General features: G+C 40.6%; 1 protein-coding gene across 1 annotated transcript; it reads left to right on the top strand.

Moving 5' to 3' along the window:
• On the top strand, positions 1–21,414 carry THAP12 (THAP domain containing 12). Its single transcript, XM_046637571.1, has 5 exons — positions 1–362; positions 11,190–11,310; positions 14,894–15,001; positions 16,962–16,998; positions 18,528–21,414. The coding sequence occupies exons 1-5, from the start codon at positions 274–276 to the stop codon at positions 20,459–20,461; spliced, it is 2,289 nt and encodes a 762-aa protein (XP_046493527.1). The 5' UTR covers positions 1–273; the 3' UTR covers positions 20,462–21,414.
• The last annotated feature ends 5,605 nt before the right edge of the window (positions 21,415–27,019 follow it).

Below are 27,019 nucleotides of genomic sequence, written 5' to 3'. Positions count from 1 at the left end.
GTCCCGGGCGGGCGGGAGGTGCACCAGCGGCGGCGGCGGCGGTAAATCCTCCCGGCCGCTCACAGCACTGTGGAGCCGCGTCCCCAGCCCGGCCTCGGACCGCGGCGCCCCTCCTGCCCCTCGCGGCTCCTCGCCCGCCCGCCCCTCCCCCGGCGCGCCGGCCCTGCCGAGCCGGCCGGCCGGCCTGGCTCCCCTCCCCGGCCCCGACGGGCGGGCGGGCTGCCCTGAGGAGGCGGGGAGGGGAGGGCTGGGCCGGCCGGCGGGCGGGCGACGATGCCGAACTTCTGCGCTGCCCCCAACTGCACGCGGAAGAGCACTCAGTCGGACCTGGCCTTCTTCAGGTTCCCGCGGGACCCGGCCAGGTGAGCGGCGCGCCGAGCGGGCCGCCGGGCCCACCTCCGCGGGGCGCGCTCCCACGGCCGGCGCCGCGGACTCCGGGGCCGTCGACCCTAGCCCGGGGGCGGGCGGGCGGGCGTCCGGGGATCTCGGAGCACGTGCGCCGCGGGGGCTCGGCGCGGAGGGCGCCACCCGAAAGAAGGAGCGAGTGGGGCGGCGCGCGGGCGGGAGCGGGGCGGGGGGGCTGGTTCTCGCCCTGTTTAGCGTGCTGTGTGACCTCGGGCGAGACGCTGTCCTCTCTGGGCCTCAGTATCCTCAGCTGTCAAAAGAGGGACTCGGGTTCTTTGATTGTGGTCACCGAGTCCCTTCCCTCTCCTTCCCTCCACCCCCGGGACGGGGTTTCTTTTTGGAGTCCGGCCACCTTCTTTGATCTCAAGTCACAACGACTCCCTCCTTGGGACTTGTTCCTGGTTCAGATTCTGACTCTGACCGTTACTCGTTATCTCGCTCGGTTCTTGTGGGGATAACGGCGCGGTGGGGGGAGGTACGCGTGCGGGCATGGCAATCGCTATTGAAACCTCTTCCTTGAGGCAGCCCACACGCTCTGGCTTATGTTTAGAGGGTGGTGGCGTGGGGCCTGCGTTGGAAAGGCTGAGGATATTTCGTAGGCCTGTCGTTGATTCATTCATTTCGCCTCAGTACCTACTATGTGTCGAGCAGTGTTACGCGCCGGGAATTCAAAGGTGAATGAGGCAGTGTCGCTGCCTGCAGAAAGCTACAGTCCATTCTGGAGACAGATCGATAGGCTGGCGATAATGATATAGCACGCTGTTTGTTTGTTAGTTCCGCAAAGGTTTATTAAAGGGCTACTGTGTGCAAAGCATTGTTCTGAGCACCGAGAGTGTACAGATGAGCAAATCAAAGACCCTTCTCTCTGGAGTTTACCTTCTAGTGAGGGGAATAGACAAGTAAATATACAGTGAGGCAGACGGTGATGAGTGCTATGCAGAAAGAGCAGATGTTGCGGTAGGGGAATGAGGAGTGGCAGGGGAGGCACAATTGTTACTTTAAACAGGGTGATGGATGGAGAAGGCCTCACTAAGACGGTGAATTTGAGCAAAGACCAGACGTAGGTGAGGGGGCCAGCCATGGAGATGTCTAGGGGAAGAGCATTGCCAGAGGTGGAAAGTCAATGCAAGGGCAGGGCGTGCTTGTCAGCAGTACAGCCAGAAGTCCCTGGTCTGCTAGAGCTGGTTTAAGGAAGGAGGGAGAGGGAAAAGGTGAGCCCAGAAAGTGCGTGTGTGGCTATGGTAGGGGCACATTGTGTAGGAGGTCACAGACCATGGGAAGCGCTGTGGGTTTTTTCTGAGTGGGATACAGAGTCCTGGAAGGGCTGGGAGCAGAGAGGCGTCTACTTTAAATAGGATTACTGGCTGCTTGTTAAATAGATTGTAGGGTAGCAAAGGTGAGAGCAGGAAGTCTGGTTAAAGGCATTTGTGATAATCCAGGTTAGTAGGGGAGCAGGTGGTAAGTTGTTGCATTTGAGATAGGTTTTGAAGGTGAAGCCACCAGGATTTGTTAACGGTTTAGATGTAGATTGCAAGAAAAAAAGAGAAGTCAAGGGTGACTCTAAGATGTTTAGCCTGAGCATTTACTGAGCTGTGGAAGACTAGGAGGAGCAGATTTGGTGGAAGAATATTAAAAGTTTGGTTTGGGACATGAGAGGTTTGAGAGGTCTGATAGGTTCAAGAATAGATGTCTTTTTCCATACCATATCCAGACATGAACTCAGAATGGCCCACATTTAGATCAATGACCTAAATATTTAAGAGCTAAACTGTAAAAAGGTACACAAGTCCGGAGTTTAGAGACTTCTAGATTGGAGATTGTAAGTACGGGTGTTCTTAAAGGCGTTTAAAGCCGTAATGCCGAGTAAATAAAGCAGGGTAGGTCCAAGGATTGAGCGCTGGGCTGTTCCTGTGTTTAAATTTCTGGGAGATGAGAAAGGAACAGCTCTTAGGTTCTCTGGGAGCAGAGAAGAGGAGCATCTTAATCTGACTAGGTCTTACCTCATTCAGCATTGTCTTTACCCAAATTTAATCCCAAGGACATTCTTGGGAGTAAATTTTGCTTATATGCTTATATAGTGGTGCATATTGAGGGCACCACTAGTCAGTTCTGGACCACAGGTCATTTGTGTCCACATGTAGTGAATATGCTTTTCATTATAGTCTTGAGGGGAAGTATGGCGTATAGGGCCTACAGTCTCAGATCTGGAAGGAGTCTTTAGATCTAGTGCAGTATCCCTTGAAATACTGGGATTCCCTCAATAGTAATGGCTTTTTAACCTTTTTTTGGGTCACTGTCACTTTTGAGAATCTAGCATAAGGACCTTTACTTGAGAAAAGATGTACTCACAATTTTGCGTTCCACCCTCAAGGTATTTATGGACCCTTTAGGGGTCCTGTGTGTTCCTGACAGTTGGCCCTTTGCTGAAACACCTCCACTGATGGTTCTCGGCCTTGTGAGGGGAAACTTGAGGATTTTGGACAGCTTTGGCGTTTGTTTCTTCCTTGTGTTGAGTGGAAATACGCCTCCCTGTAATTTATGCTTCGGAGGTCCTAGTTTTGTCCCCAGGGTCACTGAGCAAAGCTGTGCCCTTTGCTATGTAAGAACCCTCGGAATATTTCAAGACCAAATCACAAACTTTTCTTAACTCTTTTTTTAACCATCTTTATTGAGATATAATTTTACATACCATACAATTCACCCATTTAAAGTGTACAGTTCAACGGTTTTTGGTATATTACATTATTAATTTTTAAAACTTTGGTAAAATATATATAACAAAATTTACCGTTAACCATTTTGAAGAGTATAGTTCCGTGACATTAATTACATTCACAATATTGTGCTACCATCACCATCTATTTCCAAAGCTTTTTTATTACCTTAAGCAAAGCCATTAAGCAATAACTCCCTCCCCCCTCTAATCTTCTTTCAGTCTCCGTGAATTAGTCTGTTCTAGGTACTTCATTTAAGTTGAATCATACAATAATTGTCCTTTTATGTTTGGCTTATTTAACGTAATGTCTTTAAGGTCTTAACTTTTTAATCCAGATCCAGTCTTCTCATATGATAGGATTTCAAATTCTGCTGTATTTGACAGTTTCTTTTCCGTCATTTCCAGAGTTAATTACCATAAAGAAGTAGTTTCCAGAGGTGATTATTGAATTAATATCAGTATTTTTAGGGTTATTAGTTATAACTAGTTTTTTTTCCTGTAAATGGGTTGTAGGGAAGGTTGATAAAATGTGACATTATCAATTTACTCTTCAGAAGTTAACGTCATTAACAATTTTAAATGTATTTAATGTTATTAAATAGTACATTTCCCATTCATCGTGTTTGCAAATTCCATGCACACTTTTAGAGACAGCTATTTAGAAGTAATTTAAAATTCAAGAGTGTAATTAATAAAGGGTGCAGGGTGGAATTTCATACTCTATAGCTCTTTTGGTTTAGAAAAAGTCGCATTAATGTGCTTTTTCTTTTTAAAAAAAATATGAAATAATAAAATCAGCTCACTTTAGGGCAGTGGCAGGGAGGTCAGAGATTACCTAAAATTAAAGTAAAAAATAGCCTGAAACTTGATTGCCCTGGGGTGGCTTGGCAGGAAGCTGGGGCCGGTGCGGTGCGTAGTGGAGCCCGTGCCCAGACGCGGTGCAGGCACAGGCAGAGCTGTGAGTAGCTCCTGCTGGAGGGAGCTGGGCTTTGAAGCACTCTTCGCCCTCCTCAGGCAGTGAGTACCAGCTCACCCTGAGGTGGTGAGGTCTTCCAAAGTTCTTCTGGCAGGTTAATCAAAGTTGTTTGAGAGCTGATGTATTCTAGCTTGGAAAATGGTAAGTGGTAGTTTTCCAGGCACTCGTGAGGGGTCCCCAAGAGCTTTTCAAGGAGGCCACAAGGTAAAACCTATTTTCATAATAACACTGTTGGTACTTGCCTTTTTCGGGCTCGTTCTCTCAGGAGCACGCGGTGGAGTTTTATTTATTTGTTGAGGTCACATGGGTTTATAACGTTATATAAATTTCGGGGGTACATCATTATATTTTGACTTCTGTAGACTGCCTCGCGTTCACCACCAAAAGTCTAGTTGCCTACAGTATATCTAAGTAAAGTGGATCCAGTGGAGCTTTTCAGGGGCTGCATAACGTAGAATAACATCATTTTTCAGGGGCTGCATACTGTAGAATAACATCATTGCTCTGGTAAGTTGTGTATTGCATTTTCTAAAATTTCCTAAGTATGATTATTCAGATGCAGGTGTTTGGTAGACATTTTCTTGGAAATAAATGAAATAAGCCTGCCACTTCAAGTAAAACAACTGACTTTCAAGCATTTAAGCAAAAATTAGAATTTTGGAAAGTTTATGTGCATGACCTTGAACTTGACAGCTCCCTATTACTTAAAGACTTTTCTGATGAGATCAATGGTGAGATTGATAAATGTGACTTTTAAATATATTGTGTAATGAAGTGTGTTACCATTCAGATGGTCTGCATAACTTTCTGAAGTAATGTTTTCCAAATTGACCCATTCATGATTGTACAAAGACAAGCGTGGGTAAAAGCTGTATTCAAAGTGCAGGATAGACTAATGGATTTCACTATGACAGTGCTCATTGGTCTGGTTTCAGATTCTGCATTGCAACAGATCCTTAAAGGAAGCACCACCTGTGGAGTTTTTGTGTAGTATCAAATGAGAACATCCACAATTATGTGGGAAGAGGAGGAATATTTTAATAACCTTTTTTAACTGCATGTCAGTTGTGAGGCCAGATTTTATTCATCTACTTCAACTGAAACAACATATGGCAACAGATTAAATGCAAAAGTAGATGTGAGGATCTAGCCACTATCTTCTCTTAAGCTGGACAGTGAAGAGATTTGCAAAGATGGAAAAGAATGTCATTCTTTTCACTGAATGTTTTTTGTTTGTTTGGGGAAATATAGTTATTTCTCCTTAAAATGTTATGTATGTTAACATGTAATGGGATTGCTATTTTTAGTGAATTAATAAATATTAAAAAATTTTCTCAGTTTTAATTTCTATAATGATAAATATTGATAGATAAAAGCCACATAAACAAAAGCTCTTTGGGTCCTCAATAATTTAAGAGTGTAAAGGGTCCTGAGACTGTGAAGTTTGAGAATTGCTTCTGTAAAATATCTTAAAGTACTTTAATAGCATTTCATTTAATCCTCCAAACAGTGCTGTGAGTTATAATAATAATACTTCTTATAGAATACTTCATATTCTGTGTGCTAGGCCCTATTCTATGTGTTTTATGTACATTATTTCACTTAACCCTCACTGTAAGTTTTGAGATAGTCCCTGGTTTCAGATGACCAAAGCAGGCACAGCGAGGTTAGCTGACTTGTTCAAGGTCCCACAAGAATATCTCAAACCTCAAGAGTAGGATAAAATTTGTAGTATTACCCAAACTTATTTGCCCATGAAGCCTTTTTTTAATAAAGGGAACAATTCTTTGACTAGTATTCCTTGGAATGTGTTTTTGGAAATGCTGCAGTAGTAGGAGATCATTGAAAGAAAAAATTAAAAACAAGATGTAAAAAGGAGTGGTGAGTGATGGTTGAATAGTACTGAAAGGGTGATTAAGACGAGGGTAGAAAGTGTCCATTGGATTTGGCGGGATGGAAGTCATTATTAGTCTTGAGCAGTTTCAGTGGGAAAGGAATAAAAGAGAAGCCTCCTTTGAATTGATTAAGGAGAGAACGTGGGAAAAAGTGGGTACGGTGAAAATGGACTCGAGCTAGTTTTGCTGTGTAGAGGATCAAGGTAAAGGGGGTTTTTAAGTGGGAGAACCTAGGACATGATTATACCGATGGTAATAGTATAGGAGGGTAAATATAGGATGTTGAGAGACCATGTACAGAGAGGTTGAGGAGCCTACCGTACCTGGGGGTGTGTGTATGTATATACATACTCCTGCGCATATATGTACACACATCTGCATCAGGAAAAGTTTCCCCTCAAGAGATGACATTTCAGCTAAGATATGAAGGCTGATCTTTGCATAGGCTTTCCTGTGCAAAGGAAGTGAAAAACAACAAGAGGACGATACAAGGCTGAATAAACAGCATGGGAACCAGCCCCAGGATAGAAGTGATCGCAGTGCGTTCATGAAACTGAAGTAAGGCATGTGAGGGGCAAAGAGAGTGGAAGGGTGGTGCCATATAAAGATGGAAAGGTAGACAAGGTCCAGATTGTGTGAGGTCTAAGACATGTGAGGAGTTGGTTCCTTACCCTAAGAGTAATGAGAGGCCATGAAAGGGTCTTAAGCAGAGAAAGACGTCTCAAATAGACTTTTTAAAACATTTACTTGGCAGTGTGGAGAAGGGTTAGAGAAAGGCAAAAGACAAGTTTGGAAGTAGATGGATTTGGGGAGTCGTTCCCGCTCTGCTAAGGGAAAAGACTGCAGAGTCTGGAGTACGAGGCACGGAACAATGACAGGGAGAGCTAGGAAAGGGGAGACAGTAAAAAAAGAAAAATTTGAGAGATAATTGTTTAAGTATGTATATACTTATGTAAGCGTATAAGTGTGTATATTAAAAGACTTATTGCGGTCATATGTAGTTTTTATAACTTTACTGATGTAAAACATATACACAGAAGATCACAAATCATAAGTGTATATGACTTGTAGCATTTTCAGTGACATGTCCATGAAACTTTTGCCCAGATTTAAAAAAAAAAAGAATATTACTAACATCCCAAACTCCCTCTCCTCTGTGGCCCTCTTAGTCATTGTCCCACTCTCCCCAGTGGTAGCCACTGTCTGACTTCACACACGTTAGATTAGTTGATTATTGAGCAGAAGGGGAAGAGTGAGGGAAGCAGTTTTATTGATATATGATATACGTAGAGAAAAGTGCAAAATGGTAGTCTAGAACTTGATGAATTTTTACAAAATGAACATACCCAGGTAGTGTTCAAGGTCTAGCATTACCAGCACCTGAGAAGCCTCCTTTGTGCCCAGTCCTAGTTGTTACCCCTGAATGTATCCACTCCTCTGACTGTCATCACTGTGTTGTGGGTCTCCAAGGCCACCCTCCGTATTCAGAGCTTCACTGGAGGGACTCACCTGACTCCGCATGTCGTCGGACTCCCAGCTAAGGTTTATTACAGTGATGCAGTAAGAACAGGCATCTGGACCGTGAGGAGAAAAGGCACAGGTAGAGATGGAGGCATCCGTGTTTAGGCTTCCTTATGTTCTCTCTTTCCCGTGAGGGGTCCCACAGAGCCCACTTTTCCCCAGCAGTGAAAATGCAGTAACATGTGTGCCACATTTCTGCCCAGAGAAGCTCATTAGAGACCTAGTGCCCAGAGTTTTTATTGGGGTCTAGTCACATAGACACTCTCTGCCTAGCATTTACTAATATTCCAGGCTCCCGGAAGGAAGGCAGGTGTTCAGTATAAATCAGATGGTATGCACAAACAGTTCAGACACAGTGAGCCACCTTATCAGTTAGGGAAAGTTTTGTGTCAGTGTAGGGAACTATTTACCAGCCAAGTTCCCAGACACTAGCCAAAAGGCCAACCTTAGAAACAAGGCTTTCTAAGGATAGCAGTCTCGGGCCTGCCGTGTTAACTCTTTTTCTGCACAATCACCATAGGTGAGTTTTGCCTATTCTTGGACTTAATATGAAAGGAATCATATAGTGTGTACTCCTGGCTTATTTTGTGTTACAATATATTTGTGAGATCTAGCTAGTTTGTTCATTCCCATTGCCAAATAGTGTTCCATGTGTAGTAGTATACCACAGGGGCCGGCCCCTGGCCGAGTGGTTTAGTTTGCGTGCTCCACTCTGGTGGCCCAGGGTTTTGCTGGTCCTGGGCGCGGACATGGCACCACTTATCAAGGCCATGTTGAGGTGGCCTCCCACATAGCAGAACCAGAGGCACTCACAACTAGAATATACAACTATGTACTGGGGGGCTTTGGGGAGAAGAAGAAGGGAAAAAAAAAAAGATTGGCAACAGATGTTAGCTCAGGTGCCAATCTTTAAAAAAAAAAAAAAACGTATACCACAGTTTATCCTTTCTGCTGTTGATGGGCAAAGCTGTTTCACCTTCCATCAACATTTGGTGTTATCTCTTTTACATGGTAGTCATACTTTCGGGTAAATGGTAATATTTTGTTTTGGTTTTAATTAATATTTCCCTGATGACTAATGAGATTGAGGTTTTTTTAATGAGCATTTATTTTTCATATGTATTGGCTGTCTGGATAACCTTTTTATTGTGAATTGCCTGTTCAAGTCTCTTGCCCATTTTTGTACTGGGCTGTCTGATTTATTTGTAGAAGCTCTTCATATGCATTTTGGCTATGAGTCCAATCTTGGATATGTGTATGTATTGCAGATACCTTCTTCCATTTGTGTGTTGCCATTTCACTCTTAAATGGTTTCTTTTAATGAAGAAAGGTTACTAAGTGTAAAGTAGCCTAACTAACTCATCTTTTCCTCTGGCATTTGTGTTTTCTGTTGCCTTCTTTAAGACATCTTTGTCTGCCGGAGATAGTGGAGGTAGTCTCCCATGTTATCCTTTAGAGGCTTTATTGTTTTGCTGTTCATGTTTAGATCTACAGTTCACTTGGAGTTTATTGTGTATATGGTGTGAAAGTTGGGGTCAAGATTCATTCCAACTGACTCAGCACTATTTGAAAAAAATTTGTGTTCACTGCTGTGCACTGCTACCTTTGTCTTAAGTATCCATCGCTCTCCATTTTGTTCCATTGTTTTATCCCTGTGCCAAGACCACATTGTCTGAGTAAGCGCTGTAGTAAATCTTAATATCTGGTAATGTAAATCTTTCAGTTTAAGATTGTCTTGACTATTCTTGGTCCTTTAAATTTCTGTATAAAAAGTTTTGGAATCATCTTGTCATTTATTTTCTGTGTCTCTCTCTCACACACACACACATACACACACACAGACATGCACAAAATAACTTGCTGGGATTGTGATTGTGTTGAATCAGTAAATCAATTTGGGAGAATTGATACCTTTAGAAGTCAGTGTACCAATCCATGAATATCCCTCCATTTATTTATTTATTTACTTATTTTTAAAGATTGGCACCTGAGCTAACAACTGTTGCCAATCTTCTTTTTCTTTTTTTTTGCTTTTTCTCCCCAAATCCCTCCAGTACATAGTTGTGTATTTTAGTTATGGGTCCTTCTAGTTGTGGCATGTGGGACGCCGCCTCAACGTGGCCTAACAAGTGGTGCCATGTCTTCACCCGGGATCCAAACCAGCGAGATCCTGGGCCGCAGAAGCAGAGCACACAAACTTAACCACTCGGCCACGGGGCTGGCCCCTCCCTCCACTTATTTAAAATATTTTTATATTAGAGGCCTTGGAAATCTTTCACTAGATTTATTTCTAGGTATCTGATATGAGAGACGTAGATGTAGTTAATTGGGCTTTCTGCCCAGTCTGCGCTGTTTGAATCTGGGTGCTCTTGGTATCAGAAAGCTGTTTCAGCATAGTTCAGAGATCCTACAGACAGTAGTGTTCTGTGTGAAGCTCTCCAGAGATTCAAGAATTAAAAAGCAAAGTTAACTGTAGCAATATGGCAAGTTATTTTGTAGCGAGACAGTTTTTATACTAAATATTTGGATGTTGAAACATGAAGTGTTTATAATTATATTGTGCAGCTGTATAAAAATATGAAAATATGAGCATCTTAGGCATCATTACTGTGGGCAGTGATACTTCTTGGTCGGATGAAATGCTGTGCAGTTTAGGTGTGGTTTTGGTTTAGGTTAGATAATCACATTTCACCATGGCTTTACGTATTGAGAGTGGAGGGAATTAAGTGTCCGGGTGTGTGGAGGGGTGAGTTGGAATGTTAAGACATATGAAAATGTACTATGATGTAATTATAAAGTATGTTTTCACATTTATGACGCTGTTTATTCATGGCAGAATAGAAACTTGAGGAATGAAGGAAAGATCTAGTTTATAACCTTTAGGAAATTACTTAACATTTTTGTGTCTTCATTTCTTTATCTACACAAGGGGGCTAATAATACTACCCCCTATGGAAAGGACTTAGAGCAATGTTTGGTTCATAGTAAGTGCTTAGTAAGCATTATTATTATTATTATTATTTTTTCTGCAGATGTTTAAGCACCAAGAGGGTATGGACTTTGTCTTGTTTACTACCTTCAAAACCTTCTGTGTACTAGATTGTGTAGACATAATCCCTGCATTTATGGAGTTGGCAGTCTAGTCTGTATGTATCATTGTAGGTAATAATCATGTTCATAATACAAATGAATACAGCTGTCATGCTTCCATAAGAAACTCTAGTTATTTATAGAACATCTACTCACTGATTTTCTACAGTGACACTGTTGTTTCATATACTTGTTTAAGTTGAAATCCTGAGGGGAATGTCAGGCCATTGGCCTCATGGTTGTGCAGCTTTTCACTTGTGCTATTGATGATGGAGTCCTCTCTGTTGCTAGGGTGTCCTGGGAGTTAAAAGACTCAGATTTAAGTTCTGGTTTTGCTGCTGATTTTGTACATGACTCTGAGCAGATTACTTCTTAACCTTGTCTGTAATTGAATGTACTAAATGATTTCTAGGATTTCTTCCAGCTCTCATTTTGTTATTAATCATCTTCTTCAAATGATGTTATGTTCTGCAGGTAGAGGGGAGCAGGAATCCATTGTCCATAGTATATAATTGCCTTAAAACTGAATGCTGAAATTTAAACGTTGAGCTCATATTCCATAATTGTATTTTTGTTTTATTTATAGATGCCAGAAGTGGGTGGAGAATTGTAGGAGAGCAGATTTAGAAGATAAAACACCTGATCAACTAAATAAACATTATCGATTATGTGCCAAACACTTTGAGACCTCTATGATCTGTCGAACTGTAAGTAATAGCGGGGCTTGGTTTTTTTGTTTTCCCTCTCTCTCACTCACTCAGTATCTGGTTGGAAATGTAAATCTTTATCTGTTAATGGTGGAGGGTATCCTTACACCTGGCCACTTTTTTTTCTTCTTTTATTTTAACAAGACAGATTTAAAGCTGAATAGTATCTGTATTGTTCTTAAAAAAAATTTTTTTTTAACCCCTCTATATCTGATGCCCCATTCCTACTCACCAGAGGTAGCCACTTTCAAACTTCTGTGTAGCCTTCAGAAAATTTTACATTGTAAAAGTATGTATTTAAGGTAAACTTGGCATTTTTATTTGGAGCAGCTTCTCTAGAGCTTTTTTATGAGTGAAATCTTCCTTGAGGAACGGAGCTGTTTGTTTTTATATATATTGTTATGTGCTTTTTATGTGCTAGATACAACAGGAAGCAAATCATACAATTAATGTGAAAAAACATTTCCATCAATAATTCGCAATTTCATATCAAGACCTGGGTCTCTCAGCCTTACTACTGTTAACTGTGAATTTGGCCAAGTCACTTCCCCTCTCTGGGCCCCAGTTTCTAATGAGGTTAAACGGCATAATTCCTGAGCTCTAGAATTTTTAACCCTTAGTGATTGTGTTATTGCTGTGATTCCCAAAAGGCACAAATAGGGCAGATTTGACTGAAATGAAGCAGCTTTGAAACACTTTAAAAACTAGGTAGGAAGACAGTTTTGTTAAATAGCTAATATATTCTTGTTCAGGTATAACTACTGTATCATCAGATATTGGGATAGACATAAACTTGATTTGAAGGTACACTATATGTTGTTATGCAGCAATTTATTTTGATATTTTTTTCAGATACATTTTGCAGAGGCATCAGAAAACTAAAGAATGATTGGGTTATTTTATTTCTCAAAATTAATTGAAGCAGATACTTGTGAAGTCATTGGGAGGTGAGCCAATTCCGGTTCAACAGTTTAATCACGAATATTTGAGGGATATTTTTGCCTTGCTTTGTTAAGAGGGTCATAACGATCAATCAGAATAAGAGATTTCATATGTTTAAAAGGCAAACTACTTTTATGTTCTTGACATTAAGTAAAAATATCCCAAATTATTACTTTAAATACACAAGCCATATGCATTTTTATATTTTTATTTTAGTAATAAATAATGGTCTCTTAATTAGATAATTCCAACAAGATTAATGTGAAAAATTTAAGATATAGTTCACTCATATTCTTGCTTAGTCAGAGCATAGAACAGAAAGATGAGCTATTTTCGCTTTTTAAATTTCCACATGATTCTTCCTTCTTGAATAAATTAATGCAAATGAGAGAAAATGTTCCTTCTGCACATGTAGAAGATACTGCTATTAAAAGCTGGATTATCTGGTATCTGTATCCAAATGTTGAAGAGTTTTGACTTCATTAGTTTGGCATTTAAGGTTTCATCAGTAGGCATTTGTGGCTAGTTCGACCAAAGCCAAATATTACCTTCGATGCTAGAGTAAGGTTATTGCTTTATGCTTAAACCTTAATTCAGCAGTTGAAGGTTAAATCTTGGTACTGAGTTAAAATTATCACATACATGAATTGAATATAGCCCCTTTTGGCATGCGTACTTAACAAAATTTATAAAAAGTCGCATGTTTATCATTCATATATTCTGTTTTCTGGTCTGTCATATCTTTGCTTTATCGGAAATTAATTTTATTTGAATTTTTAAAATTCCTTAGAATGTTTTATCTCTCCTCTCCTTGTTTAATAATTGGTAAGATATAAAGAGTTGACTGTGTGTGTGAAGGTTTGCTTTTTGAGATGGTTGCTAAGTGGGAAAGATGAAACGCTTTGGGTAGAGTATAATTTTTGCTCGCTTCGATGTTTGTTTCCCTAATGAATTCCTGATTCAAACTGCCTAGTAGACTCAGGATAATGGGCTCAGCACTAGAATCTGAGTATCATTGAGTTATAGATTTTCAGGGTTGGCCTGGTGGCATAGTAGTCATGTGCTCCACTTCAGCAGCCCAGCGTTCACGGGTTCTGATCCCCAGTGCAGACCTATGCACCACTTGTCAAGCCATGCTGTGGCGACGTGCCGCATACAAAATAGAGGAAGAATGGCACAGATGTTAGCTCAGGGCCAATCTTCCTCACCAAAAAAATTAAAAAGAAATAGATTGTCTTCTTTGTTTTCTGTGAGGCATGGGATTGAACTAGAAAACACTGAATCTGAATAAAAATTTTTCCCAAATGTGTTTAACAACTCTTTGGATAAAACCTCAGATAATACGTTGCTTTTAATTTTATATTTTTCCTTCGTATCTTCCTAACCTTCCTTCCCTGGGTGAAAAAATATAGGAGTTGTTATTTTTGTTTGGCATATTCTTTGAACGTGCTTTACTAGTTAGCTTTAAAACAGTCATTGCTCTCAAGGAAGCTTTTTAAAATGAAGTGTGTTTTGTCTTTATCAGTGCAAATTCAGGAAGAAATTAAAGGCACTGTTTCTTTGGACTAGCTAGGGGGAGTGTAGTAGCAGTTACTCATCTGTTACTCCACTTCTTAATAAGCTTGTTGTCCCTGTGTGACCTCCTCTGGGCTGACTATGGAAGACTGTCACCATCCAAGTATGTACCCAGCTTCTAGCCAGATTGGATTAGGTTAACAGGAGTTAGGATAGAGGATGGTCATCCCTCAATGATAAGAACTTTAGGATTAGAAGGGAATTTAGAAATACCTAGTTTAGTGTTTGCAAAAGTGTGATTATGTATATCACTTGTGGTGTGAGTGATTTTAAGTGGCACACGAATCAATTTTTATTTTAGAAGTTTTATAATATGTTTTAAAAATATAACTAGCCCATCAAATCATTATTTTATAGTTTTTATTGCTTAAGACAATGTTAGCTATAAAAGGGAGTGGATTATGTGCAAGTACAGATGTGGTATAACTGAAGTGGCAAACGTGATCACTACTAGTATGTGAGTAGTTCCATTTTGGGAAATGTTGATCTAGTTCAATACCTGAATTTCCTTCTGAAGAGGAAGCAACCCCAAAAAGGGAAAGTATTTGGCCCGGGTCTCAGAGTGAGTCGCTGTTCCTCGGTCCTGGGTCTCCTGGGTCCTAGTCCAGTATTATTTCGCTGTGCCTGCTGCTTCTTAATAATAGTAGCAAAAGTGGAGGGAACAGCAGGATAAGGAGGGAAGAATTATTACAGACATACAAGAGTATAGATTATTTGAGAAACTTCTGTGCCTGCTGTAGATTTTGTGGGCTCATGGAAGGGCAGAACAGGTAAAGTAGCTGGCAGGGTGCATTAGAAATATATATGCAAAATGCAAATACATTTTATTTTTTATGCCTAGTGTCAATTCAGTTCTTAATTTATAATAGTAAGATTGACAGAAGGGCAAATACAGAAAGAGTTAGAAATAATAAGCCGATCTGGACTGACATGATCAATTCTGCAAGTCTCTACACTTTAGAGCTGGAGTTGAAGGGGTGCTGGGGAAATCATTAACGTAGAATTTTATTGATGTGTAATACATTCTGAAGGACCATGTCTGAATTAACACATTTTTCTTTTTCAGAGTCCTTATAGGACAGTTCTTCGAGATAATGCAATACCAACAATATTTGATCTTACCAGCCATTTGAACAATCCACATAGTAGGCACAGAAAACGAATAAAAGAATTGGTATGTCAGTGTGCTTTCAGCTTTCCCACCCCTCCTGAATACTATGAAATCAAATATAGATGCATTCACATTAAAATTGAACACATTACTCTATATTTCAAAGGTAGCATTATGGGAAATGAATGCTGTGGTTAATATTGAAGTAGCTTGGATGTAAGATGATTAGTTTGTTTTAGTATTTAAATTGGAAAATGTCCCTCAAATTTAGTCAGTTGATACTCACTAACTTGGGCCAAAGTGTGCTTTAATTACAGCCCAATGGCTTCTTTCTTTCCTGGGAAGAAGGAAAAAACCACTACCTTTTCTTTTGTAGTAAGGAAAGTGGAGCTGAGGTATATTTCCAGAATTCAGCACAGAGGATAAAGAAAGGGAAAGTATAAAAGTTAAGACATGGATAGTTTTACTAGAGATAAGGGTTCTATCATTAGTAAGTACTGACGGGGTTTAGAAAAGCTTTTAAATCTCTGTATATCACTTTATGCATGTTTTTATATTCCTTTGATAACCTTTAGTTCTAATGATTGAAACCAGCCTGGTTTTTTGTTGACCTTAGGTGAACAAAATTAAGTTACTCGGACTCCTCGGTCCATGGCTCTCTGTCTTCATTGCTGCCAGCAAGGCCCTTATTCTGTTTATCCTGCTTTCACTTTTACCGTTTGCATTCCTCCCCTCCTGTTGGTATCCATGCTACTGTGTTTAATATGTCATTTCACTCCACCTACTATGTACTTTTTTTTAAGATACCATTTATCTAATTTTCTTTGTTTTCTTCTATGTCTACCTTTCATATTTAGATCTTTGATCCACTTGGAGTTTGTATGTATACTGTCCAGTAGAGAGATAATTTTATTTTTCTCCTTATAGAGAACCGGTTTTCCCGACATGGTCTGTTAATCTGTCCTTTCCTCTACTCGTGTAAGATGCCACCTCTGTCATTTGCCAAGTGTACATATGTGCAGAGCTGTTTCTGGGAGCTCTCTTATTCTCTTGGAATATTTGGAACAGAACTGTTCTGGGAATTCTCATAGATGAAGGCAGACACTACACAGCAGTCCTCCACATCAGCTTTCTTCTTAGGAAGGTGTGCCAGGGGTGAGGAGCTCCACTGCTTCCCGTCCTTTAGCTGTCATTTCCCTTACTCTGCCTGCCAGAGAACCTCAGATACCTTACAACAGGCACAGCCTTCCAGATCTGCCATCCTTGTAACTTTGCATCCCACAGGATAAGGAGGGAATGTTCAGGTTGGCTAGGCTGCTGACATTTCTTGTTACCAGTGTCATGTCCCATGCTGCCCTGCAGGTACCCTGCTGTCTCCAGCTGTCACTGGTACTGCTGCTTTCCTGCCCCAGAATAGTGATAGGGTGGGTTGTGATCTAAGCATTGTATTGGGTGAGAGGGAGAGAAAAGGACACGACTGGAAAGTTCTTCCTCAGTCTAACCCTGTATTTGCCACTTGGCCCTCTCTGTTGTATGCATCCATTTCTCCTCCATATCAGCACTGTGTCCCTTTCTGCTTCCCAGGGATTTCTCATAGCTTTTGTGTTAGATTCTGAGATCCTGCAGTTCCTTCTTACATGGCATCCCCCAGGTTAGACTGGGGGTGGGGAAGGCATGATTTGTCTCCCCTTGGATTTGACCCCCAAGTAACATGGTATACTTTCATGCCTTTTGTTAGCCAGTACACTTGTAACCCAAAGTTACAGTGATTTAGGTATAAAGTAAGTTAAATGATGTATTCTTTCCCCTCTAGTATTTTATTATAAGCTTGGAGTCATTAGCAAATTATTGTTTTGGTTTTCCTGTCATCTGTCTGTTTGAAGAATATATTCCTTATAAAGAATTTATGCTCTTGAAAGAATTAAATTTGACTCAAAATTTGCTTTTTACTTGTGAGTCTATGATGATATACTGCAGTTCAGTTTTCTTTAAAGATGGCTTTTCTTTTTTTCTTGTCATTTAGAGTGAAGATGAAATCAGGACACTGAAACAGAAAAAAAGTAAGTGATAGTGTTAATGACTCAACTTCTGAATGCCTTTTAAAAAGGCCTTGACCTGGTAAGGACAAATAAATATGTTTTATGTCCAAAACCTACCGTGAGAATGATGTCAGAGTGTGTCAGGCGTTGTCCTGTGGTCTGGAATTGTCTGTGAGGTGAAAGTCTTAGTTCAGTTTGGTCTTTATTGAATACACTGTGCCATCCACTTTGCCTTCTCTGCACTAGGTGTTCTCGTGTGGTATGCGTGGCAGACACGCAGACCGTGTCCCAGCGTAGGGAAGGAAAGGCAACAGTGAGGATGTGTAGGACGTGATAAGTTCTTGGTAAATGTTGAAGGAATAAGTGCTGTGGGACACTTAGCCTTATGGAGGGTTGGAGTCACAGTAGCCTTTCTGCAGGTACTGATGCCTGAGCTGTGTCACCAAAGGATGAGGACTAGAAGTCGTTTTGGTTTTGTTAGTTATTACTACTACTCCTCTATTTCCTCCTGCTCCTGCTATTACTATTATTCATGTAACTTTTTATTGAGTGCTTTCTGTGTGCCACGTCGTTATTCCAAGTGCTTTACTTACATTAATTCATTTTATTCTCAGAATAGCCCTGAGGTAAGTTCTATTATTTTCCCCCTTTATAGATGAGGAGACATGGACTCAGGCACAGAAAGGCAGGAAGGGTATTCTGTCCAGAAATAGAGTAGCTTGAAACATGATGTCAGATTTGGGGAACTGCACTCATTTATTGTTGGAGCTTCTCATAACTCATGGGGGTTAGAAAGTGAGCCTACAGAGACCACAGGAGCCAGGATTTGTAGGGTTATGTGTCTGACTCTGGGCAGGACCCTTAACCTCAGGGCTTCAGTTTTCCTATCCAAAATGAAGAGATTAGGTGAAGGTTTCTAATATTAGCCCTGAAAATTGCATGAATATACTTTATGTTATATTGGTTTGTATAACAGTCTCATCACCCATATAAAACGATAGCTTAATGTTTTGATAGAAACAGCATTAGCTTGGACCTTGGAGCCAGACAGGCTTGGATTTGAATTTCACCTCCATCCTTCTAACTGCCTCTGTGACCTTGGACAGTTATTTACGGCCCTCATTTGTCCAATGGAGTTGATACCACCTACCTGTAAGAGGGAGTAACATGATACACATAAAATGCCAACACAGTGCCTCAATAAATATTATTTCTGTCCCCCTTCCTTTTTATGAGAGCATAGACTGTCTGTTATTACTCTGTGGGTGTGCTGCACCTTGTTGTTAAGTTTATAAGAAATCCTTCCTCTCTTGTAACAGCATTTACATGGAGGATTAAATATATCTGTTCATAGTATTTGTCTCCCACAGTAGAGTGTGAGTGTCTTGTTTTAATCTCTGTATCCTAGTCTGTGGTCCAGTAGGTGCTGTGTGAATGCTGAATGAATGATTTGTGGATTTCAAATATTTAACCAATCAAAAGTGTAATCTTTTTGTTTATATATAGTTCCTCACGGGCCTGTTTATAAAATTAATCCTTTGTTTTTTCAGTTGATGAAACGTCTGAGCAGGAACAGAAACATAAAGAAATAAACAACAGCAGTGCTCAGAAGCCCAGTGCAGAAGAGGGAGGTGAAGAACAGGATGAAGACATTTTACCTTTAACCCTTGAGGAGAAGGAAAACAAAGAATACTTAAAATCTTTATTTGAAATTTTGATTCTTATGGGAAAACAAAACATACCTCTGGATGGACATGAAGCTGATGAAATCCCAGAAGGTCTCTTTACTCCTGATAACTTTCAAGCCCTGCTGGAGTGCCGGATAAATTCTGGTGAAGAGGTTCTGAGAAAGCGCTTTGAGACAACAGCAGTTAACACATTGTTCTGTTCGAAAACACAGCAGAAACAGATGTTGGAGATCTGTGAGAGCTGCATCCGGGAAGAAACCCTCAGGGAGGTGAGAGACTCTCACTTCTTTTCCATTATCACTGACGATGTCGTGGACATAGCAGGGGAAGAGCACCTGCCTGTGTTGGTGAGGTTTGTTGATGAATCTCATAACCTGAGAGAGGAGTTCGTGGGCTTCCTGCCTTATGAAGCTGATGCAGAAATTTTGGCTGTGAAATTTCACACTACAATAACTGAGAAGTGGGGATTAAACATGGAGTATTGCCGTGGTCAGGCTTACATTGTGTCCAGTGGATTTTCTTCCAAAATGAAAGTTGTTGCTTCTAGACTTTTAGAGAAATATCCCCAAGCCATCTACACACTCTGCTCTTCCTGTGCCTTAAATATGTGGTTGGCAAAATCTGTGCCTGTTATGGGAGTGTCTGTTGCATTAGGAACAATTGAGGAAGTTTGTTCCTTTTTCCATCGATCACCACAACTGCTTTTAGAACTTGACAATGTAATCACTGTCCTCTTTCAGAACAATGAAGAACGGGGTAAAGAACTGAAGGAGATTTGCCATTCTCATTGGACAGGCAGGCATGATGCTTTCGAGATTTTAGTGGACCTCCTCCAGGCACTTGTTTTATGTTTAGATGGTATAAATAGTGACACAAGTATTAGATGGAATAACTGTATAGCTGGCCGAGCATTTGTCCTCTGTAGTGCAGTAACAGATTTTGATTTCATCGTTACCATTGTTGTTCTTAAAAATGTTCTATCTTTTACAAGAGCCTTTGGGAAAAATCTCCAGGGGCAAACCTCTGATGTCTTCTTTGCAGCCAGTAGCTTGACTGCAGTGCTGCATTCACTAAATGAAGTGATGGAAAATATTGAAGTTTATCATGAATTTTGGTTTGAGGAAGCCACAAATTTGGCAACCAAACTTGATATTCAAATGAAGCTCCCTGGGAAATTCCGCAGAGCACAGCAAGGTAACCTGGAATCTCAGCTAACCTCTGAGGGTTACTATAAAGAAACTCTGAGTGTCCCAACAGTGGAACACATTATTCAGGAACTGAAAGATATATTCTCAGAACAGCACCTCAAAGCTCTTAAATGCTTATCTCTGGTCCCGTCTGTCATGGGACAGCTCAAGTTCAACACGTCAGAGGAGCATCATGCTGACATGTACAGAAGCGACTTACCCAATCCTGACACGCTCTCGGCCGAGCTGCACTGTTGGAGAATCAAGTGGAAACACAGAGGGAAAGATATAGAGCTTCCATCCACCATTTATGAAGCCCTCCATCTGCCAGACATCAAGTTTTTTCCTAATGTTTATGCACTGCTGAAGGTCCTTTGTATCCTTCCTGTGATGAAGGTTGAGAATGAACGCTATGAAAACGGGCGGAAGCGTCTCAAAGCATACCTGAGGAACACTTTGACAGACCAAAGGTCGAGTAACTTGGCTTTGCTTAACATAAATTTTGATATAAAACATGATCTGGATTTAATGGTGGACACATATATCAAACTCTATACAGCTAAGTCAGAGCTTCCTACAGAGAATTCAGAAACCATTGAGAATACCTAAGAGACTTTTGAAGTAGGCTTTCTCTTATATTTGATATTTGAAAAAATCTGTAAGAAATTTGAAAACATCTTACAGAAAATCTGTAAGGTATGTGTAGGCCACTTAATCACTGAATATCTTGACCTATAGGCCTCCCATTGAGTACATTAGCCATTGATAATCTGCCTATTTGGATGGCTCCTGTTTCAACTCTCGTGCTTTGGAGACCTAACTGTTCTTCCAGAAGATAGCGTTGAAAGTGCCGTGTTACAGTTCTGCGTGATCTCTGCTAATGGCACTTGGGAATTGTTTTAGTTAAGTCATTTTAGACATCACATTTATTATCACTGTGGATCTAATTGTCAGGTATTGAGTTATCAGTTTTTTGAAGAAATAAATTTTGAGGAGGTGTGGGAGGAAGGAATACATTTTTTAAAATGTTACAATGAAGCTTACAATTGACCTTTGAATAGTAGGAGTTTTACGTATGTTGTTAAAAATCTGTAATGGACAGTTAAGGGAATTACCAGACAGTGAGAAAAACATGTGAACTCACCAAACAAGGATTTCAGTGTAGATTTTCTCTCTCTCAAATGAACTTAAAAGAACAGATTACAGTTAAAGTTTGGATGGAAGAGCCTGCCATTGTTGTTCCACGTCTGGTTGTTGCTGTTTACATTCCCTCCAGCTCCATAAGCTTTTCAGCAGGTCTCTGTTGAACACCTCTGCTTCATGGTCAGCACAGGATCAGAGGCCATGGATACCGACAACTGATGTCTCCGTCTTCTCTCTTTTTCCATGACTATATCTACTGCCTCGTCTTGATTTATAAGCAACACCTGGAAAACCTACAAAAATACTCATTTTGTGGTTTATCTAGGAATAATACAGAAAATATTGCTGTTATTTTTGGTGAAGAAAATCAATTTTGTATAGTTTATTTCAACCTAAATAAAATGTGAATTTTGTTTAAAGTTCAGGTACATTATTTTTGGTGGGGACAAAACGGATTATTGTGGTAAATTCTCTTTGAAAACATTTATCACCTTCACAATTGAAGATAAATTTTTTGTTTGTTTTTGGTAGATGGTTTACTACTTGGGGTATATAAAAAGATGTTTTAAATAAGAAATGATTAAATATAAGGTTTATCTGACTGACTTTTTTTAATATTATATATTCTATGGCCCATGATAGAAACTGTCACAATTTGTGTAATTGTTGCTGGCTAAAATCTAAATGAATGAATATAATTGCAGAAATGTCATGAAGTATTTTATATTGGGATAAGTTAGTGTTATTGAGTCTCAGGAAGCAGAATGGGGTGCATTTGTGGAGTGCTGGGTCTTAATGACAGCTGGCAATGCGTTTCCCTGTCATGGACAAGCCTGGCAGAAGTGTCAGATCAGGACACATTACCTCTGTGGGTTATAAAAAAGGTAACAGAGTTTATCTTACAGCCAGAGCTCTGAAAGATGCCTGCCCTTGGCAGAAAGAACTGATCAGGTTCATGATGGCAGGATGACAGTGAAGGAGACACAGAGCTGGCCGTTTAATACCTGCATCCAGTTCTTAGAACACTTCAGAGTGGTGTGACCTCGGCAGATTATTTAACCTACATGTTTCCTCAACTATAAAGCCACGCAAATGGTTGCGCTTTGAGGGTTAGATAACTTATCATCAGTTGCCTGTTACTGCTTATCAACATCCCAAAATGTAGTGGTTTAACAAAACAGTTTATTGTTTCTCACGGATTTGTGGTTTGGTTAAGTGGTTTTTTTGCTAGTCTCATCTGGTCTTTCTGTTCAGCTGGCAGATTTGGCTGGGGGCAGGGGGCCACAGCTGAGTCTTTCCACGTGGCCCTTTATCTTGGGCTTATGGCATGCATGGTGCTCTCAGTAACAGGAAGGCAAAGGCAGGAGCTTCAAAGCCTGGCTCAAGAACTCACAGAACGTCACTGTCACCACATTCTTTTGGTCAACGCAAGTCACAAGCCCGGCCTAGATTCAAGGGATGAGGAAGTGGACTCCTCAGTTTGATAGGAGGAGGTGCAAAACATGGCCCTGTTTTCAGACTGCCCTAGCAATCTATCCAGAACATTCATGCAGCGAGCATTGGTTAAGCTTTCAAGGTGCCCATCATTTGTTTTTCTAATCTCTGTTGTTCTCTAAATTAATCTGGGAACTTATTGAAAGCTTAAAAACCGTAATTTGTTGAGGGGCATTTTCTCAGTCTGATCTCTGAAGGTAGATTGAGTCAACAATGGTAGTCTCCCCACAGATGAGACAAAGATTGTCGTTTTTGCAAGGTTAGATAGTTAGAAAGTGGTAGCCTAGTGACTGTTCCACAAATATCAGTTCAGTGCTTACTGTGTGCCAGGCGTTGCTGGCAATAACATGCATTTTCCTATGCGTAGAGTTCACAGCCTAAGAGTTGGCCCACAGACTACAACTGTACTCATTTATAACTACATGTGCACTTGATAGAGTTAAGTGACCAGATTTATTGAAACTAAAGGGATAGGCATAAAAACCTACACATCTTTTAAAATCTATCATATCTAAATAGTTTGACAAACATAATAGGAAATATATTCAAGATTTACATCTAATTGGAGGAATTTTTGCTTTTGACATATCTCCTCATTTTGGGGGAAAAAAGTTACACAGTTGAAGCCTAACATGATTTGTTACCTGTAAAATAAATGAGAACAAATGCTTTATTAATATTAATGTAATTTTCATTTAATTCTTAACAGTAACCCTGTGAGGTAAATAGCAGTTGACTGAGTTGAAAGCGACCCGTCCTCTTGAGGCCAGTTCCTCTGCAGTAACTGAGTTGGATCTGGTTTTTGTTTCATGTTAGGGACAGCCACTTTCTAAGTACTATTTAAAGTGAGTAATTCATAAAACATAGGAAGATTGCACTTAGTGTATATTAATATTTATATGATACTTTGAATATTTCATTCAAGTTCTCAGAAAAACTCAGGCAAGTATTATCCGCATTTTTCAGTTGAGAAATTGGTCTCACAGAGGTAAAGGAATTGCCTCAAATGAGATAGCTAATAAGTGCCAGAGCCAGGTACTTCAATCCAATCCTTCAGTCTTAGAATTGATTTTGAAAGCCACTTCATTCTTAAGGTTTGTAGAAGAACTATTTGCTTTACGAATAAGCTCCTTTTATGTTCTTGCTTTATCCATTGCCAGCTTTCAGCACAGCATCTCTAAAATGCATTCATTATAGTCGACATGGGTTCTTTGCGAAAAAATTGAAGCCTAAAACTTCTGAGACTTTACAAACTAGATGTAGAAATGCTGCCACCTTTGTTTGGCTGCCAAGACACGACCACAAAGGACTGTAGATTCACGTCATTTATTTCACGAGAGTGGGTGCAGCTGTCTTTTTGCTGTAATCAAATGCTCCTCCATAGCCAGCTTTTTGTGGCCAGAAAAAGCAAAGTAATTTTTAGTACAGATTAGCATAAAAATCTCTACTAGATCAGTTTCAGGAAACAATTACTGGCTTAGAAACAACAATAAGTGTGATCTATAGGTTGGCTAAAATGGCAGTTAATTTCCAGACCTTTTAAAATGCCCCTTATTTCTCACCATGAATGAATGCTATATAAATAGAATACACTACCTGCCACTGTATTTGGTTTCATAAATTATTTGGACAGGGTGAACAACAGACTTCAAAACTAAGTAAAGGTAGTAAATCTGCCCTTTTTAATGAGTTTGAGTTTACAGTAGTAGTTTAAACATCTGGAAGTTTAAAGTCTTAATTCATTCCAAATGTTCAACAAGGATATACTGCAAAGAGGATATTGTAATTGGGGGATCAAGAAAGCTACTATTGACTCAAATCTGAAGCCTTTCTAATTTTCTCTATACACATTAATCACATAAGACTCGAGAGGCTGACAGTTCAAAAAGAGTAGAGATGGACCCAAATATTCAAGTTAGCATGCTGATAGAAGAGTAACTTTTAAAAGCGGGTATATTTGGGGCTGGCCCCGTGGCCGAGTGGTTAAGTTCGTGCGCTCTGCTGCAGGCGGCCCAGTGTTTCGTTGGTTCGAATCCTGGGCGCGGACATGGCACTGCTCGTCAGACCACGCTGAGGCAGCGTCCCACATGCCACAACTAGAAGAACCCACAACGAAGAATACACAACTATGTACCAGGGGGCTTTGGGGAGAAAAAGGAAAAAATAAAATCTTTAAAAAAAAAAAAAAAGCGGGTATATTTGTAACAAGCATGAGGTTTAAGTGCTGTTAATGAGCACATCTAGGATGCGGCCAGGTAGTGCTGCTGCATTCTATGTTTTGTGGTTCTTTGCTTATGGATAGGAGGTGGGTTTTTAAAAATTGTTACTATTAAAACTGGTCTTAGAGGAGTCAAACCTTTGACTTCTTTGTTTTGGTTTTTGCTGAGGAAGATTTGCCCTGAGCTAACATCTGTGGCAGTCTTCCTCCACTTTGTATGTAGGTTGCCACCACAGCATGGCTGACAAGTGGTGTAGATCTGAGCCTGGGATCTGAACCCACGAACCCAGACCACTGAAGCAGAGTGTGCCAAACTTAACCACTACACCATGGGGCCAGCCCTCCAAACCTTTGACTTCTAAATTGTAATTTTGATTAATGTATCTTGTAATCCAAGAATCTGGTCTGTAGCCAGCATCTAGTATGATACCAAGCATTCATTTAGTGCACACTTGAGTCCCTACTGGATACTTGTCAGGTGTTGGTTTAATTTTCTTTTTTTTTTTTCAAAGATTGGCACCTGAGCTAACAACTGTTACCAATCTTCTCTCTCTCTTTTTTTTGTTCTTCCCCCTCCAAAGCCCCCCAGTACATAGTTATACATTCTAGTTGTGAGTGCCTCTGGTTGTGCTATGTGGCATGCCACCTCAACGTGGCCAGACAAGCAGTGCCATGTCTACTCCCAGGATCCTAACCAGCGAAACCCTGGGCCGCCAAAGCAGAGCTCATGAACTTAACCACTTGGCCACGGGGCCGGCCCTGGTTTAATTTTCTTACAGCAGAACAGGGTTGTGGCAGCAGGAAGAATGGTCATCATGTCTCAGTAACAGCTGCTGCTGACAAAGTGCTGCTATATCAGGGCTGTGCAAAAACTATTTGCCTGTATGATCTCATTTAAACTTCTCCACCCTATGAAAAAGATACTATTATCCCCATTTTTTCAGGTGAAAACCTAAGGATGAGAAAGTCATACTATTAGTGAAAGGTGGACCCAGGATTCTAACATGATGTGAAGATTTACAAGTATAATTTGTTGTTTCTTGTGTTTGCTTTTCATTCTAATTTCAAATGTTGTATTGAATGCCTGTAGTGGTCCATCTCTTTAGCCTCAGGCTGGAGGCTACGTGTCGTAGACACAAACATGCATGAGATGGAGCCCATGCCAGGGATGCAAAGGTAAATAAGGTTGAGCCCATAACCTCAGTGAGCTGAGTCACATGTAGGAGCCAGACTCACAAGCGGGGATCTGCCAGGAGCAGGGCTAAAGGTGGGATGGTGGCATAATTGGTTGTCCCATCAGGGCATGCCACAACTGGAAGGACCCACAACTAAAAATATACAATTATGTACTGGGGGGCTTTGGGAGAAAAACGAAAAATAAAATCTTTAAAAAAAAAAAAATAGTGATGCCAGAACAACGGATAAACTGCAACTATCCAGAGCTAACCAGGACTTACGGTCATCCCAGCTAGAGGAAGACCCGTGGTGTGATGAGCGGAGAGGAGAGGGCCCAGCTAAACCTAGGGTGCAGAGTGAGACATGCTTGTCCCTGTCATCACCCTTACACCTCGCTCAGCCGTCAGACCGCAGCCTAGGTGTCACTTTCTCTGAGGGCTTCCCCGTCCCTGAGCTCTGAGTGAAGTGGCCGCTACATGGGCTCCTGGGTTTGCCCGGCTTGGCCCTTCCGCTAGGTGTGAGCCCTGTGAGAAGCTGTGTGGGTCTGACGAGTCTCCCAGTTTGTAGCTGAGAGTAGATAGTCATATTGAATATAGGAAGTCAAAGGGTAGGCAACAGCCTTTGCAGAAACAGCAGTATTTGTTTTCCCATAACGGTACCTCATTTAATTAATGAGTGATAATGGTATATAGAACTAAGCCAAATTCACCACCAACATTGCCAGTAAGAAGTCCAGTTAGGATAGGTTTGAAGCCACTGAGAAGCTGACATTTGCTAAGAGTAGCTCCACCTTTGAAAATGGTGTATAGTGTGGGACTTCATGACCCCAAATGTTTTTAAGTTAGTCTCTCACTTCCTTCTCAATGAAAATGTGACTCTTGTTATCTTAATATTAGAAATATACCCCTATCTCATGATTCATTTCCCCCCCAAAAAACCAGATGAGTAGATAATCATTATGATACTCAGTATGCTATTTAAGGTTTTGAAGATAGCTGATTAAGATCTAATGTTTGTTCCTCAATCCAGTATTTTACATATTAAAACTGTAAAATCTGCATGGTAGTAGAGTTTTAGAGCTGGAAGGATTCTTGGAGGCTGTAGACAACCCCTCATTTTACAGAAGACTAGACAGG

Source organism: Equus quagga, chromosome 14, assembly GCF_021613505.1.
Source record: "Equus quagga isolate Etosha38 chromosome 14, UCLA_HA_Equagga_1.0, whole genome shotgun sequence".
Taxonomy (NCBI): Eukaryota; Metazoa; Chordata; class Mammalia; order Perissodactyla; family Equidae; genus Equus; species Equus quagga.
Note: the sequence above shows the minus strand (reverse complement) of the source record. Positions and strands in the feature narration are given on the sequence as shown.

Coding starts and splice junctions, on each gene's coding strand:
- THAP12 (XM_046637571.1), top strand. CDS start 274: ATGCCGAACTTCTGCGCTGCCCCCAACTGCACGCGGAAGAGCACTCAG. Junction 363..11,189: donor TTCCCGCGGGACCCGGCCAG/GTGAGCGGCGCG, acceptor TTTTATTTATAG/ATGCCAGAAGTGGGTGGAGA. Junction 16,999..18,527: donor GACACTGAAACAGAAAAAAA/GTAAGTGATAGT, acceptor TTGTTTTTTCAG/TTGATGAAACGTCTGAGCAG.